This window comes from Myotis nattereri (assembly GCF_964212035.1).
Source record: "Myotis nattereri genome assembly, chromosome: Y".
Classification (NCBI taxonomy): Eukaryota; Metazoa; Chordata; class Mammalia; order Chiroptera; family Vespertilionidae; genus Myotis; species Myotis nattereri.
In genome coordinates this window covers 8996800-9013651 of record NC_138094.1, presented here as the reverse complement: position 1 = coordinate 9013651, position 16852 = coordinate 8996800, and the positions used below count along the sequence as shown (strand labels likewise).

The 16852-nt window shown below is 42.1% G+C and overlaps 1 protein-coding gene across 1 annotated transcript in view; it reads right to left on the bottom strand.

The window, feature by feature from the left end:
• The window catches only part of LOC308512320 (centriole and centriolar satellite protein OFD1-like), a gene marked incomplete at both ends in the record, with an annotated part of 142442 nt that overhangs the window by 20474 nt on the left and 105116 nt on the right, over positions 1–16852 (bottom strand). The window contains 8 exon segments of the mRNA XM_081082100.1: positions 4649–4744; positions 5272–5402; positions 6830–7019; positions 7923–8017; positions 9597–9670; positions 11673–11737; positions 11739–11768; positions 15266–15364. Of these exon segments, the coding sequence (XP_080938226.1) occupies positions 4649–4744; positions 5272–5402; positions 6830–7019; positions 7923–8017; positions 9597–9670; positions 11673–11737; positions 11739–11768; positions 15266–15364 (780 nt within the window).

Sequence of the window (16852 nt, the reverse complement as noted above, 5' to 3'; positions counted from 1 at the left end):
CCACAATGTTATGTCACAGGGGAGAAGTCTCTGGTAAGCAGGCAACCATAGGTGCAGTGAGGATGAAGCTACTCAGGCTAAAGATTTCCCAGGTACAGCAAGCATAGACTTCTCCTCCTTCTTGCTCTCTACAGCTCACTCACTCGTACTCAGATAAAAGGACCATGAAAGTCCTGAAACCCTTTCTGCAGAAGCTTACCTACATGAGTGGAGGCAGACTCTTAGATGCTAGTGGGCTTCTAGCAACAGAATACCGAAGAAAGCTTTTTCTAAGCAATCAATCTCTTGCTCTAGCTCTTTCATTCTTGCCTTGGTGTGATTACAAACTAAAGATCAGAAATGTGGGAGCAAACAACTGTGCTTGTATTTGGATGATTTATGATCCTTGGTGTAACTGTCTCTCCCATCAGCTTTTCCTGTTTGAGATGATTTTTTTTTCAAGAAATCCCTGCTTGTTTCACCAGTAGGAGACACCATAAATCTGCTGGCAGAATGATGAAACAGAGATGGCTTTGGCTGGGGGCTAAATGAAAATAATGTGACCAATGAGCAGGAAAAAAAATTCAAATATGCTTGATATTTTTTTTTAAATGAAGAGAGAGGTATTAATAAGAACAAATATGCACACTAAACAATTTCTGAAGCCAATTCTTATTTATTAGCATTTTTTGAGAGCTTTATGTACCAGTTATAACTTCATAGACCTTGTTTTTAGGCCTTTTTTTTTTAGTCCTCATTTAAAGATGTATTTTCCATTGAAGAGTGAAAGGGAAGAGTAGAGGAATAGGGAGAGAGAAGAGAAACACTGATGTGAGAGACACCTCAACTTGGCCTCCCACATGCACCCCCAACCAAAGATGGTGAGAAAACCCACAACTGAGGTATATGTGGTTGACAGGAATGGAACCCACCATCTTTTGGTCTGCAAGCCATTGCTCTAACCACTGAATAAAATTAGCCAGAGCTAGGCCTTCCTTCTTAATGCATGATATTATTTCACAACCCACGATCCACAATCATATTCATAAATTTGGTAACAAAGCCTAAGCAGACCTGAATTCACTGTTGATAAACTTTACCTGAACTGATGCAAATCCATTCATTACCTTTATTTATTCTACCCAGCATGGATAGTCACATATTTGACTGCAAACATGGTTCACTAAAGGATGCTGCCCCAGAACTCCCAGGGCTGTGGCAAAACCACTATAGGGCCCAATCTATCTATGCTAATACAAGTTTATGTGGTTGTTAAGCCCTCACGCCGCAATGCCCTCATGCCCATCACATCCATCATCAGGAGGCTGCGTGCACAGGTGGGCGCAGACTTGATGCTGTGTGCACGGAGGTGGGGCCTGGCAGCTAGCTTCACATGGCGTGGCCTGGGGTGCCGCAGTCTTTTTGCATCAAGGGTTCAGGAATTTGGAGAAGGGGCTGACACATAAATGGATACACTGGACAAGAAGTATAAATTTGGAAGGGATGGGGGAAAGCCAGGCGGAAACCAGCTCTCTAGTGGAGTGGCTTGCCGAATTTCTGGACCCATGGCTTTTTATTTACACATTTTTCCCTTTAGCAAAATAAACACGCATATCAAAGGTCAGGTTTGATAAACAGGAAAAAATTATCAGGTTAGGGGAACTGCTTTTGGCCTTTCCTCTAGCAGCAGGTAATAATTTGCAGATTTTCAGCCCTGCTGAATATCGAAGCCCATCAGCCTTCTGGTTAACTTCTCGCATTTATTATGACCTGCTGGTCTTAGCTTCTAGCACTGGGGGTCCCGAGGCTTTACATGCCTGCAGGCAGGGACCCTACTCCAGCCTACCTCTTTGGGGCAATTCATCCAGGAGCCTACATCTTTGGGGCGATCTATCGTGGGGCTCCAGAACTGAGAGGGCACAGGCCAGGCTGGGGGGCCCCTTCCGCCTGACTGCAGGAATTTTGTGCACCAGGCCTCTAGTCGATAATAAAAACATAATGTGCTAATTAGACCGGACAGCCGAATGACCTTCCAGACATCCTTCTGGACAACCTTCCAGACAAAGCCACAGCTGCGAGGTCCGAGGCGAGCCACCGAAGGTGAGTGCACAAATTTCATGCATCAGGCCTCTAGTTTTCAGATAAGGGTATGAGGACCTGCAGCCACAACAAGACTAACAACTCTGCTCCTCCCACATTACACCTGGGGAGCTAAGGCTAGGATATACAGGTAGGGAGGTGTACAGATGCTGGGACTCCCTAAGCAAAACCTGAACATGCATAGCCAGTCTTGTGGCCGCTACTCTCCAGCAATGCCTCCAGGGCAATGCATGTGTTTGAAAAGGTTCCATCCTCAAACTATTCATCTTTCGAGATCACTGTGATTTCAGCTGTGGGCAGTTTAGCAAATAGGCGTGAGAGAAAATAAGGAACAGGGAAGGAGTCAAGAGATAAAAATGAAACTAGTGTGGAAGATGGGAAAAGGAACTGAGGAGGAGTGAGTACAAATAGGAACTGAGGAAGGCTCCAGGCCAGGAAATGTGGAAACCAGTTCAACTGCTAACACACAGAAACTTTCTTTTTGAGCTTTGTATCTCAGCTTCAGTACACCTGTTATGAAGAAGAGGCAGGCAGTATGCATCCTCAGGGCAAACATGCAGTAACATGATAGCAGTAATCCTTCTGAGTATCTGATGTGTTGCAGGCACTCAACTGAGAGCCATCTCATTTTGCCTTCTTCACCATGGCAAAGTAGATATTCATATCCCCATTGCAAATGAGGAAACTGAGGTCCAACTGTAGCTGGAGAAATCACTGGGTCAAATTTTTCCGACTTTAGTGGTAGTGGGTGGCTCTTGCAGTATCTTTAGAAAAAGACTTTTCTAAGACTCCCATGGGAGAATGAATGTATTTTATTGGTGTGTAATTATATTTTCTGGTCTGCAGGGTTCACTGTCCCTTAGCCTAGTCCTGAAAAGAGTGCAGACGGGGCTCCAGCAGAATCAAAGAGTAGGGCCAGTATCCAGAGTGTCCATTCCATGGTGGAGCAGGGCATGATTTAGTGTCAGGCTACATTTAGTACATCAGTACACTGTGTGAAGTCTACATGGCTGTGGGTCACAGGGTGAGTAGAGGGAGGTAAGAACACCATAAGCTGGGAATCTGAGGTGAGCAGCGAGAGAGAGGGGCTTCTTTGTTCAGGAGCTTAAAAATTAAATATTCCTGTACTTGCGGTGGCATGCCTATTTCTGGCTACTGACTTATTCCCTGGTGTGACAGACTAACAGATAAGCAACATCACACGTCATGCAGACCTCACTGGGCATGGGTCCATTGTCTAGTGCCTTCCCACAGTGATCTTTAGGTAATAAACTTGGAGACTATTAACTGCAATTCCCTGGCAAAGCTGTATAAACGGCATGTCTCTATTACCTAATCTTCCTTTTACTCCTTCCCTGTTAATAACCAGGTTATTATAATGGTTATCACAAAGAAGTTAAATGTGTCCAACCAAGGTTAATCAGTAACTTCAAAATTGAGGTGCAAAAACATAAACACTGTATATAATCAATGTGATATATACTAACCTCTATCTAAAGCAACTGAATGACAGGTCCACCAGTCACTCTGACATGTACTGATACCAGGGGGCAGACACTCAACGCAGGAGCTGCCCCCTGGTGGTGAGTGCGCTCCCACAGGGGGAGTGCCGCTCTGCTGACTGACCTGTTCCTGGAGGCCCACCAGCCAGCAGCAGTAGCCACTCACTCCCTCAGTAGTCCTGCAGGTCCAATCTCTAGAGAACAGGCCAGGCACCAACAGACCAGTACCACCAGCACAGGGCCACTAGCCTCCTGAAAGTTGGCCTCAGGCACCGCAGCTGCTTCCCCTCCCTAGACACTCTGCAAGGAAGAAATCTTGACAATCCCTGCGAACGTCAGGGACAGATCTGGATCCTGGGCAGGCAAGGGCATCCCACCACCTGCCCAAAGGGCAGATTGCGTTCTCCCCCCACCGCCCCTCCATCCCATACCCTTTGGGACAGGCGCCAGATGCAGGCAAGCACCACTGCAGCAGAGGAGCTTCTCCTGATCAGGACTGACTGGGCATGAGCCTGCGGCAGGTGCAGCAGGATCAGGATGAGCGAGAGTGGTAGGCAGTAGCAGCAGGTGGCGCTGGACTGCCAGTTTCAGCACAATCCCCACAGGCCACACTGAGGGACCCCACCCATGCACAAATTTATGCAACAGGCCTCTAGAGTGACATAAGTCACCCTGCTTCTCACATATTTTACTCATCTCTCAAGGAACACGTAAAAACCCTGAAGGGTCAGATTGATCTTATTATCAAGGTAACAAATATAAAAGAAAAACCAAGGTCCATGAATTTGGGAACCTCTGTGCCATTACACCTTTCTTATTTGGGGTACAAGGCTCTTCCAAGCCAAAGGAACCTATAAAAGCAAGTCACGTTAGCTGATGACTGACTGGTTGGTATTCCTGAAATGGACAGAGTTTTTACTTCTAAGATGACATATTTCTATGGCTTTTCCCCTACTATGAGAATTACTGAAACTTAAGTAATGATCATTACATTTCCATATATACTGGAAGTTTTACACATACACATTTGTAAGTTAAAAATCTCTCTAACCTGTCTCAATCTGCTTCAGTTGCAATTTTAAATCAGCCACCTGCATAGTTAACCTCCTTACAAAAGCATCATAATTTAATATCTGGGCCTTCAGCTTTGCAGAATGCTCAATCTGAAAAGATTTAAAGAAGGGAAGAAATCAATGTAAAAGAAATCCCAGTTCACTTCAAAAGGAACAAGTCTTTTATAGGGCTTATTCTCTTTTCCATTTTGCCCATTCTGAGCAGCTTCATGCATGTAGTCCACAGGTCCCTAGAAAACAATAGAGCACACAAACAAGTTTGCCACCTCCATTTGCACTCATCTCTAAGAACAGTTCTATAAGGTATGAGGCAGACACCAGAGTGTCAACAATTCTAAGTCACAGGGCAAGAATCAAGAGACATTACTAGAGGGCACAATCGAGACTGGGACAATTTTTGTTTATGAGTGCGCTTTCCTTGGGATTTTATTACTGTTATAAATATAGTTATATCATCACCCAAGAATTTCTCAGGTGAGAAGGTTACCTTAGAATAGTGGGGGGATAATTTTTGATGTTAAAACCAATCTGATTTACACTGGTGTGACACACACCAAGCTTACATGTGTACACAGTGGATCAGACTAACACCCGACCAAATAAAGATCAGTACTCACTTCACTTTGCAGCTGTCTCTGCAGAGCCTCCTTGTGAGTTTCAAACTTCTTATGCCCTAACACGAAAGCAGCTCTTGCTTCCTTCAACTGTTTCTGCAAATTTACCAGTTCAGGAGGTGGTTGAGCTATAACTAAGAAGGTAAAAAAGCCTGGTGATTATCAACAGTAAGTTTTCCCATCTCACTTAGCAAAAGCAGCTAAAGATATTTTAAATTGTTCTTTCTTTTCTTTGTACACATGTAGTTAATACCATATTAATTCTATGGAATGGACTAAGAGCACAAATTTCAGAAGAGTTTAATGCATGCAGAGGCAAAGTTCACTACTCTTTTCTAATGCAAATGAAAGAAATTCTTTCAAATCCTTTAACTAACCTGAAAGCCCACCTCTTTCCTCTATCACACACAGGAGGCATAAAAGGAGTTCTCCATCAAAACCTGTTAAGTACCCCTAGGTCTAATCTGATCTGTGCACCAGTCAGCAACACTCAGGGTTCAAGCAGACATCAGATGGAGTTCCACCATTTCAGTCACTGAAGAACCACTAAAGGGTGATTCATGTAGGTTAGCCACTAAGGGTGGTATAGTTCTCTGGGCTAGTAATCGGGCCATGCTGTTAACTCCGTGGGCCCAAAGTAGGAGTGGGGAAACTTACTTCTGCCAAGGGCCATTGGGATATTTATTTTTAGTTAGTTATTTATTTTTAAATATATTTTATTGATTTTTTACAGAGGGGAAGGGAGAGAGATAGAGAGCCAGAAACATCGATGAGAGAGAAACATCGATCAGCTGCCTCCTGCACATCCCCCATTGGGGATGTGCCCGCAACCCAGGCACATGCCCTTGACCGGAATCGAACCTGGGACCCTTCAGTCTGCAGGCCGACGCTCCATCCACTGAGCCAAACCGGTTTTGACATGGATATTTATAACATCATTTGCAGGTCATACAAAATTATCAACTTAATTAGCCTCCTATATTTGGTCAAACATTTAATTAACTCACCCCTAATGCCTTGGCAGGGCCAGATCAAAAGATTTTATGGGTCTTCTATAGCCTGTGGGCAGGACAGTCTCCACACTTGGCCTAAACCATCAGGGAGGGAAGAATTCCCAGAATTGGGAGAGAAAGATCTGGCACAGGCACAGAGCAATGGTGAGAGGTCATCCTGTAAGCACTGGATCTTGCCTTGCTGAGAGGCACAGGGCCAGCCCACAGCCAATATATACAGTGGGGGTGAGGATGCAATGGTGGAGAGGGAATAATAACCTCAACCTCACTCTCATTCCTCCTTCTCAATGGCCAAATCTGAGCAGCAGAAAGTGAGGGGAGATTTGTACAACCCAGAAGGCAGATTTGTAGTTTAAAGATACTTCTTAGTGACACTAATAATATACTATAGTAATAGCAAGCAAAAAAAAGGAAGTAACTTCAAATTGAGAATCTTAATTTTATAAAAATTTTCCTGATTGAGGCCTTCCTTACAGATACAAAGCATAGTTTCATAATATTAAGCTAATATGAATTACAAAGACATGCAAATCAGGAAAAAGACATACGGTTAAAAAGATGCAAGTTTTCATTTCTGCTCTCTTCCAGTTGTTGTTTAAGTAATTTATTTTGAGCCTGAAGCTCTAATTTCTCTTCTTTTAGAAGCGAATAGCCACTCATCTCTTTCATCTCTTCATTCAGCAGGTGGTTTTGCTTGGTTATTGCCAAGAACTGGGCCTTGAGAGATTCGAGTTCAAGCTGGAATTGAAAAAAAAACTTGCATTTGAACAGTTACTGCAGTACTTCTTATGCAAAAACTGGCAGGCTGCTATAAACTGGGTGTCATAGTAAGTAAGGTCACTGGACAGAGGACTCATTCTCTGCAGTAAGAAGAACCTGATTCCAACATGGAAGCTCATCTTTGCCCTAGAAGGGGCGGGGGAAGTTCATCCAACCTTATACTTATGCAGAAGAACCCTGGCCTACAAAGCAAGTGCTTCAGATTAAGTTTGTTGCCCATTTTCCAGATACAACTAAGGTCCCAATAGCAATCACAGACTGCAGCAATGTTTATAAAAATGAAAAGCTGAGCTATCACAAACATGCTGTGGTGCTTTCCTTTTTTTATACATTTCATGTTTACATACAAAAGTCTACAATGTTCTCAAATAAATAGATCATTACAGCTGCAAAAATACATTTTATGTGCAGGATATATCCAGGTACATCAAGTTCCAGCTCTGTCCTTCAGAGAGCACACGTGATGAACAGCAAGAAAATAAATGGCATGTGAAAAACACATCTCATTCTGTTTTATCCTGTAAGATCCCAATGTAATGACAGGAATGTTCACCTTCTGCTGATGGGAAGGAAGGAGAGGCTAAGGCAGAAACTAAAAGCACTGGCCACCTGCTATGGGCTAGGCACATAGGTCAGCTCACCACGGAACCTCAACCACCCCAATGATTAAGGAACTTGTTCCAGGCAACAAGCAGGAAGGACTAAAAGGAAGAACTACTAAATTAACTTAAGTTGGGCCTTCTTAGTCATAAAATAAACAGTCTAAACACATCAAGCTAAATAATGTATGGCTGAAACTAAAATTTCATCTACTGCCTTGAAGTTTTATCGACTTCAAAAAACAATAGGCTTAGCAATTACCTCAAGTTCTTTCACACGAGTTGCAGAATGATTGCATTCTTCTTCCTGTTTTGAATTGGTAGCCATGGACTGCTCTTGCACAAGAATAGGTTTTACTGAAAGAGAAAGCCAACCAATTAAAGATGTTTTTCTAGTGAATAAAAACTCATTTAAGAATTTATGTACAATGTCAGACCTAATGACGATTATTTCATCATCTAAAATAGCAGGTGTCATAGTCAAAAATCAGTAGGGAAAGTAAGAAATAAGTCCTATTACCCAACAGGTGATGGGAAGTCTTAATGGTCACATATATTGTGAACTTTCTTCCACTACACATACCCACCAGTTGCACCAGCTGCTCAGAGCCCTCATACACAAAGATCTGAATTTCCTTAAATACAAAGATTTGTCTTATGATTTTAATGTCTATTTCATCATTTCCACTTCATTCAATATGAGTCTATGCAGATATATCATTAAAAAAAAATTAGCTGACTACATGATGGTACTAATTCCTAAGAAGTATTAGTCTAGTTTTCACAAGATAGTCACAGAGGAGCAGCCACACACTGGGTGACCTTATGGGTCCTTATCAAGTACCCAGCTCTGGTTCCTTTGAAATTTCTACTTAAGTTCACTTCTTTTCATAGACAAGTTTCTACAAATATACTGAGACATAAAATATCAAGAGATTGAAAAATTATTCAACTTTCCTACTCCTGGGTTAGTTATAAAACAGTTTAGGAAGTTATATGTCAGGTAAAAATATCATGAGGCATAAACACATGTTACAAGTAAAAGAAATAAGGAAACAGGTCACAGGGAATGGAGAAGTTAAAATTTTCCATAAGTAAAAAATGAAGTCTCTCATGCTTAAAACCACAATGAGCTATCACCTCCCACCTGTTAGAACAGCTATCATCAATAAATGGATAAATAACAAGTGCTGGCCAAGATGTGGAAAAAAGAGAACCCTCATACACTGTTGGTGGGAATGCAGATTGGTGCAGCCACTATGGAAAAACAGTGTGAAGTCACTCTCCCCACCCCCACCCCCCAAAAAAAAATAATAATAAGAGCGGCCATATGTTCTAATAATTCTACTTCTCAGTATATGTAAAAAACAACAACATGCCAATTTGAAAAGACATACATGTGCACCCACATGTTCACGGCAGCATTACTAGTAACAGACAAGATTTGGAAGCAACCTAGACTACCATCAATAAATGAATGTGTGGATACAGAAGATGTGATATATTACTCAGCCACTGAAATGAATAAAATCTTGCCACCTGTGACAACATGGATGAATCTAAAGGATATTATGATGAAATAAGTTACAGAGAAAAACAAATACCTTATGATTTAACTTACATGTGGAATCTTAAGAAATAAAAATAAACAAAACAAAACAGACAGGCCCATAAATATTGATAACAAGCAAGTGGTGGTCAAAGGGGAGGGAGGAAAGTAGATGGGGGAAGAAAAACCTCCTGAATACCCTACCTCTCTCAGGTTAAGGTCATTTTTGATACGTAAAATTAAAAGAACAAAATAATGATTAATTTTGTAGTAAAAGTAAAATGTAAGCTACACACACACATATAAATTTAGAACAGGCCCAATTTAGGAAGCTAATAACCTATACCAGAAATTTACAAATGCAGCTTTCTTCTCCACAAGAATCACCTTTATTCTTCCTGTCCTCTTCACCCAGTCTGTTAGATCTATCGATGTAGTCATCCTTTAGCTCAAGTTGATACCTGAGAATTAGAATGACCAAAATGATTTTCTTGTCACTTTCCTGAACAGATTCCTATCAATGTATGGGTTTCTGTGGCACCCAGGCACCTAAGGGCATGAACATGGCCATGCATAACTTCAAGGACTATCAGTACCAAAGCCCAGAGATCCAAATTCTGAATATAAAACCTGCTACAATCCTTTAACTTGGTCCCCAAAACTCGTTATTGTGAGGTTATTGAGAACAATTATTCCATGGTGGTCTGGATTGGCACACAAAAGTAAATTAAGTTCAATTTACACTGGTACAACTGACTCTAAATCCCAAGAACAAGAAGTCAGTCACATCCACCTGCCTTGCCTTGCACCCCATCCCCACCCCAAAGAACTTTTGCCCTCAAGGGCTGGGCATAGGGTTCGGGGCCAACTTCGACCACCCTCATATCTGGGTTAGCAATACCAAAAGCACACTTTCAAGTTTTACTTATCTCCACCAACTGCCACTAGCAGACGTTTCAGTTGAGAGAGATGGTGAGTATCCTGTGAATTCCCACCCTTGCTCAAGTCATAGAGGATACCCAAACCAGACAACATCAAACAGTACATGATCTGCGAAGCAGTGGGAAAATTAACATACACATTTACTCATTCATTTAGCCCTAAGGGTTTAACAACTACAGACATGTCAGCATTTGCTATTATACTCGAGAAGCTGACATACTATATGTATGTCATCATTTCAAAATCTATACATGGAAAGGTACTATATTTTAATTAGAATTCTTTTAAAGAATAAGCTCAGTACTATGTAATGTAAGTACTATGTAATGTAATCTCATGACAAATTACGGGCAAGGCAGTAAAAAGAGACCACTTATTAAGACATACCAAAAGTTAGTTGAGTCATCTCTTCACCACAAATTCATTTACTCAATGAATATTATATGAACACCTGTGTGCTAGACACTACACTGAGCACTGTAGAGAAAAGTTACCATATGGGCTTGATGTCTGCACTGAGTAGTTAATCACTGCAACACATTAAAACTCAGATTATAGGGAAGTCATAGTAACCACAGTTATCATATTTTCCTTTTCCTGTATAATTTTTTTGCTCCATTGTTAATTTCCATTTATTTCTTTTGATTCTGGCTTTGCAGAATCTTGAAGGAATACAGGGCACATGTTACCTGATAAGCACTAAAACCACTAGGCAGAATAATTTATAAATTGATAGATACCTCCATCGTAGTGGCAAGTATGAGGCGGGAGAGGAAAAGAGAACTAAAAGGGATTATAATTCCAGCCCTGGTCAGCCTGATTCAGATGGTTGAAGCACTGTCCAGTGCATTGGAAGGTCATGGGATCAATTCCTGATCAGGGCACATACAGGAGGCAACAGATCAATATTTCTCTCTCATGCTGATTTTTACCTGTCTCTCTCCTTTCCTCCCTAAAATTATTATTTTTTTTTTAAAAAGTGAATTTTTAAAAAGTTGATCAACCTGTGGGTCGCGACCCCTTTGGTGGTTGAACGACCCTTTCACAGGGGTCGCCTAAGACCATCCTGCATAACAGCTATTTACATTACGATTCATAACAGTAGCAACATTACAGTTATGCAGTAGCAACGAACATAATTTTATGGTTGGGTCACAACATGAGAAACCGTATTTAAAAGGTCAGAAGGTTGAGAATAACTGCCTTAGATCAACCACTTTTATAGTTTATCTACAATGTGAGCTGAGCAACTCACAATGTGCCATAAAATGAAAGCAAATCACAGACCCTCAATACATGTTAGAAAAGCTATGAGTAAGAAAGAGCAGAGGATGCTATTCCCTATACTGTAACTCTGTAAAATTATCTTAAATATTCATGGGAAAGGCTTGACTGTCAATAAAAAACACGTATTTTTTTAAACACTATCACCATAAAATGTTAAGTCTTATCTACTTCACTAGTATTGCTGTGTTTCCATCAACTTATTCCAAATCTATTACTTGTTTAAGAACACCAAACAATTTCTTTAGAATTTCATTCTTGAGCTTTTGGTCACAGGTCTCCTCCATGCTCTTTATATTCAGGATCCTGTCTCCTAAGTGCATCAGCCACACTTTTATGATTTTCTTCTGTAGCCTCTGATATTAGCAAAAATATAAAAAGCAAAAAAATAAAACTGTAATTGCTGAAGTAAAGACTTTAGGAGAAAAAAATAACATAATTTTAGCTCCACAAGCTAAAACTGTTATGTGACTGTCACTGCTGGGAAGTAACTGGAAAGAGCTGGAGTTCTCCATCTATTTTATGAACTGACCAAGTTATGTGGGATCTGAAGTAGCAGATGGAGCAGCATGGTGCACCAGGCTGCAGGGAGTGTGCAAGTTTCAAGACCAAAGTGCTTTTCATAGAAGATGATGAACACTTAAAAAATGATTGCAGGTAATAAATGGCCATAATAAATTCAGAGAAAAGCTACATACCAAACTTAAGTTAGTGTACTTTTGCTTTAGTACTTATTTCTTCAGTAAGATTATTTCTGTGAGGTTTAACTGATCAGCCCATAGGTATGAAAGACAAAAGATTTGTTTCTGATATTTAATAATCTAGTGATTGAATACTGAAGAGTGCTGAACAATAGAAAAAGATAGATAGGTCAATCAGAACTTCCAAATACTGAAGAATGGAATGGTCTTCCCTTTGATCGAGCCAGGTAAGTGCTAGGGAATGCTGACCATTCCAAGCAAAGGATAAAAGCTCTATGTGTTAGCACCCTCTGCTGACTAACATGTAAAGCAAAGGAGCAGTAAACTATACTTATTAGCTTACTAGATGCCTGGTGCACAAATTCATGAATGGCAGGGGTCCCTCCACCTGGCTGATCACGGTGGTCTCACACAGTCCTGATCTTCTCACCCAGTCCCAATTGGGGCTGGGGTGGGATCACAGGAGGGCTCCAGGGCAAGTCTGGTCCTGTCTTGCCTGGTCCTGATGGGCCCCACCCCAGCAGCAAGCAACTTACTGGTTGGAACATCTGCCCCCGGGTGGTCAGTGCAAGTCGTAGCGACCAGTCAGTTGACCACTCGGTCAGACACTTAGCATATCATGCCTTTATATATATAGGTTGTAACTCACAGCACAGAATGTTCAGCATGAACTTTCCCCTGCCCCTGGTCTTGGAGACCGCATGTTCTTCTAAGGCTCTGCTCACCAAATTCAGCTGCCACATGAAGTAAATTGCATTGTGTGCGTGGAAACCCTTTGTAGGCTCCATTGCTGTGTCTTTACTTCGTTGCAGTTCCAATTACTCCAACATAAAGACAGACACCCTCATTATCAGGTAACACCATCATGGTAAGACCCCTGCTCAGCCTACTGCAGTGGTTTTTAAATAGGCCATGGGTCGCCCTAGATGGTTTGGTAGAGTAGGTACAGCCGCAGCCTGCGAACTAAAGGGTCCTAGGTTTGATTCCGGTCAAAGACACATTCCTGGATTGCGGGCTTAATCCCCAGTATGGAGCACATGCAGGAGGCGATGGATTCTCTCTCATCATTGATGTTTCTCTCTCTCTCTCTCTCACTCTGCCTTCCTCTCTGAAATCAATAAAAATAGTAAGTAGGCCATTAATCAAACGTTGCTGCTCTCCATCCAGTCCCCTCAAACCCTCTTTTGCTTTGACCCTCCCCACACACACACTCTGCTGCGGTCTGTAAAATGGGGTCAGGATTTCTACTTCAACCAAGGGCAAAGCTTCCACATGGCCCTCCTTCCCCGACTGTCTTTGCCCCCAGTCCTGTGGGGTTTCTCCCTCCTTCCCCTCCATCTAACTTGGTGGGCCCTGCTCTGCCCCCTCCTCATGTGACCTCCTGTCTGCAGCCTCCCACTTTCTCCTCTGGGGGCAGAGCTCTCCAAAGGCTGTGTGGGAATGGAGCGGGCTGTGCAGAGTGGGGTGGGGCAGACAAGGCAGTACAGGGTGTGCAGTGGTGGAGAGCTCTGTGGGCCAAGTCCAACCTTTGGAGAAGAGCTGGGGTGACAGGTCACCGGGAGGAGGAGGGAGGGATGTAGACCTTGTTCCGTGGGAGAGGCACTGGGTTCCTTGGCTGTCCCCACACAACAGCTTTTCTAGGCCCCTGCACAGCTATCATCCTCCACCTCTTGCTGCCTCCGCCTCAAGTTTTGGACTCAGTTTCTTTGACTCAGCCCCACCCCCCTCTCAGCTGCGTTCCAGGAGCCTGAGGCTGCACCTTGGCTTTGGGCAGCTATGCCTGGCCTGCCCCCTATAATGGTGTTACCCACTCTCCTGGAGTAGTTAGTGAAACTTAAATAAATATAAGCAGCTCTGAAGATTATAAATTGAGCACTGAGAAGGCCACAGGCTGCGGAGGGCTGCATAGTCCAGGCTCTCAGCATAGAAGCCTCCCCAGCCACCCGGTCCCTGCTGGCTCCCGCCCCCACCTGCCTCTGCCCAGGGCTCAAGACAAACCCCAGGAACTTCCTGACAGCTCTCACCTCACATCTCACTTTCCAGTCCAGCCCACCAGTGCCCACAGCAAGCTAACCTACTGGTCCGAGCGTCTGCCCCCTGGTGGTCAGTGCACGTCATAGTGACTGATCGACTGATCCAGTGGTCAAACTCACAGTGGAACTCCAGTAGAGGGAATAATTTGCATATTAGGCTTTTATTATGTAAGATATCAGCGATTTTCAACCTTATTTATCTCTGACACACATAAACTACTAAAATTCTGCAGCATGCCAAAAATATATTTGCCCATTTAAAAAAAACACAACAGGTATATTTTTGAATCGTTCACAATGAACCGCTATTTTGTGTTGACTGTTGTCTTTTTTTTTTATTTGAAAATCTAAGGAAAAAGAGGTTAACGCCCTTGACTACAGTCAGGTATGTCATCTTTTATATATTCTTGCAGCACACCAGTTGAAAATCGATGGCTTATTTGTCACTTTCCTTTTCTGTCATGATCAATTTACCACTTCAGTACTGCTTAGAACAGAGTAATGTAGCAGAGATGAAAAATAAAATGAATTAAAGCCTATATAAATGATCTAACCACATTAATGAAGACCAGGGCAAATCCACTAAGGAAGTAAGAGTCAACTAACAGTAGAACCTAATGGAAATGAAACCTGTTTCATAAACTAGACTGGTGAGCTTGCCATTAATGGCAGGTACAATGTGAAGAATGAAATAGTGGTGAGCACTTAGTACACACACATCCATCACCCAGTACAAATCAAGTCAGAGCCACTGCATTGAGTTACTACATGCACATGGAACCGTTAGATCTCAATGACTAAACATAAGTGTGTGACTGAACATAATTTGTTAACAGTTGTTAGCTTCTTCAAAGTACTGGTCTGGTTTTACTGTAGCCTGATGATGGTGTCTCACTGCTTTTCATCCCAATAACTAATATTTCAAAAGCAAAATCCTAGTCTTTGTTTCTCTCAACTTATGCCTTTTAAAACTAGCCGAATGCACCTTTACATCCAAGAACTCTACTTGGCAATTAGCATTAGAATAATTAGTAGTATTTGTTTTAAACTCACAGACTCTGAATAGTCAAAATGAAAACATTACTTACAAATCAAAAGCTTCAATTCTTTGCTTCAGTTCTGCTTCTCTGCCTTTTAGGAAATCGATATCTTCCAGTAGAAGCTGTATTTGAGCATAACTTTCTTTTGTTTCCATCTGTATAGGAAAGCATTAATTGTAGCAAGCAAGCTGAGGAAAATAAGACAGATTTGAACTAATGGACTGCTTCCTACATTCCAGAGAACAAAGTACAGACAATTAGAGGAACAATTTCACTTTTAAAACATTCCATCTCAAGGTATGCATTTTGCCTATTCTAGTTACACAAGAATTTACCTCCTAGTCCAGGGGTGGGCAAACTTTTGGACGCGAGGGCCACAATGGGTTCTTAAACTGGTCCGGAGGGCCGGAACAAAAGCATGGATGGAGTGTGTGTGTGAACTAATATAAATTCAAAGTAAACATCATTACATAAAAGGGTACGGTCTTTTTTTCTTTTAGTTTTATTCATTTCAAACGGGCCGGATCCGGCCCGCGGGCCGTAGTTTGCCCATGGCTTCCCTAGCCCAATGACTGTTACGCTATATTACCCTAATATCCCTTGTGCAGAATATCCTGACACTTCCTTAACATTTTTGTAAGTTCTCCAGAAAAAAAAAAACAAAAAACAAAATGGGGTAACTTAACAAAGTAGAATCCCCATGGTTCAATAGTCGTCTGAAAGTTTCAATTCATGGGCGGTTCTGACTCAGAATGAACAAGCTGGAATGAAACTGTGAAAAATAGATCACACTTACATTTGCGTGTTCACTGAGCAAGGATTTACTGAATATCATGTCAAAAAGCACAGTGAGCTGGATATGAAAAGATGAACAGCTACAGTCCCCATCTTTTAAAAAATTCACAATTTACTGAGGGAGAGAGAAATAATACTACAATGTGATAATTTCACAACCAGAGTCCAGTCTCCACGGCAGGAATGATGCCTAAATGAGTCTATCAATGGGATTCAGGGAAGGCGTCACCAGGAAGCATCATTGAAGCTAAAGTTTGAAGGACAGGACAGTTTTATCAGGGAGAGAAGGGGGTGAACAGTTGGGTGGCAGAGTAAAAGTATGGTGCCTTTTATGAGGATGCCAAGCTTCTCCAGTGCCTTCAGAGAATCTGACTGAATGGAGACAGGCTGTCAACTGGTTGATCTGATCTAGTCACTCACTCATTTTAAGGTTCAAAGTGTTAGTCTGAACACAACCCATCATCTCAAAGACCAGTGCTTCCATTTATTTTTATAGCTAAAATTAACCCAATTCCCAGAAATGCCAGAAAAAATTGGAGAGGGGGTGTGGTCACCATTAATAACTGGGTTTTACTGAGAAGCTCCAAGAAAGGTTGACACTGGAAGGAAGCCTTTTAACTTCAACCATCTCCTGGTATCAGTAGTCCTGGCTGAGGAAACCATGACCCCAACCTAGTTAGGTCTGACAACCCTTGGGAAAGGAACTGTTTTTCCAAAAGAAACAATCCAATCTCTTTTGCTGGCATGCACTCCCCACCATTCCTCAACCTCTTCATGTCCTGTCCAGTCATTTTCTGGGTGACAAGATCAAATGGCCACATGGATGACACTTATAAGCCCCAGGCCCT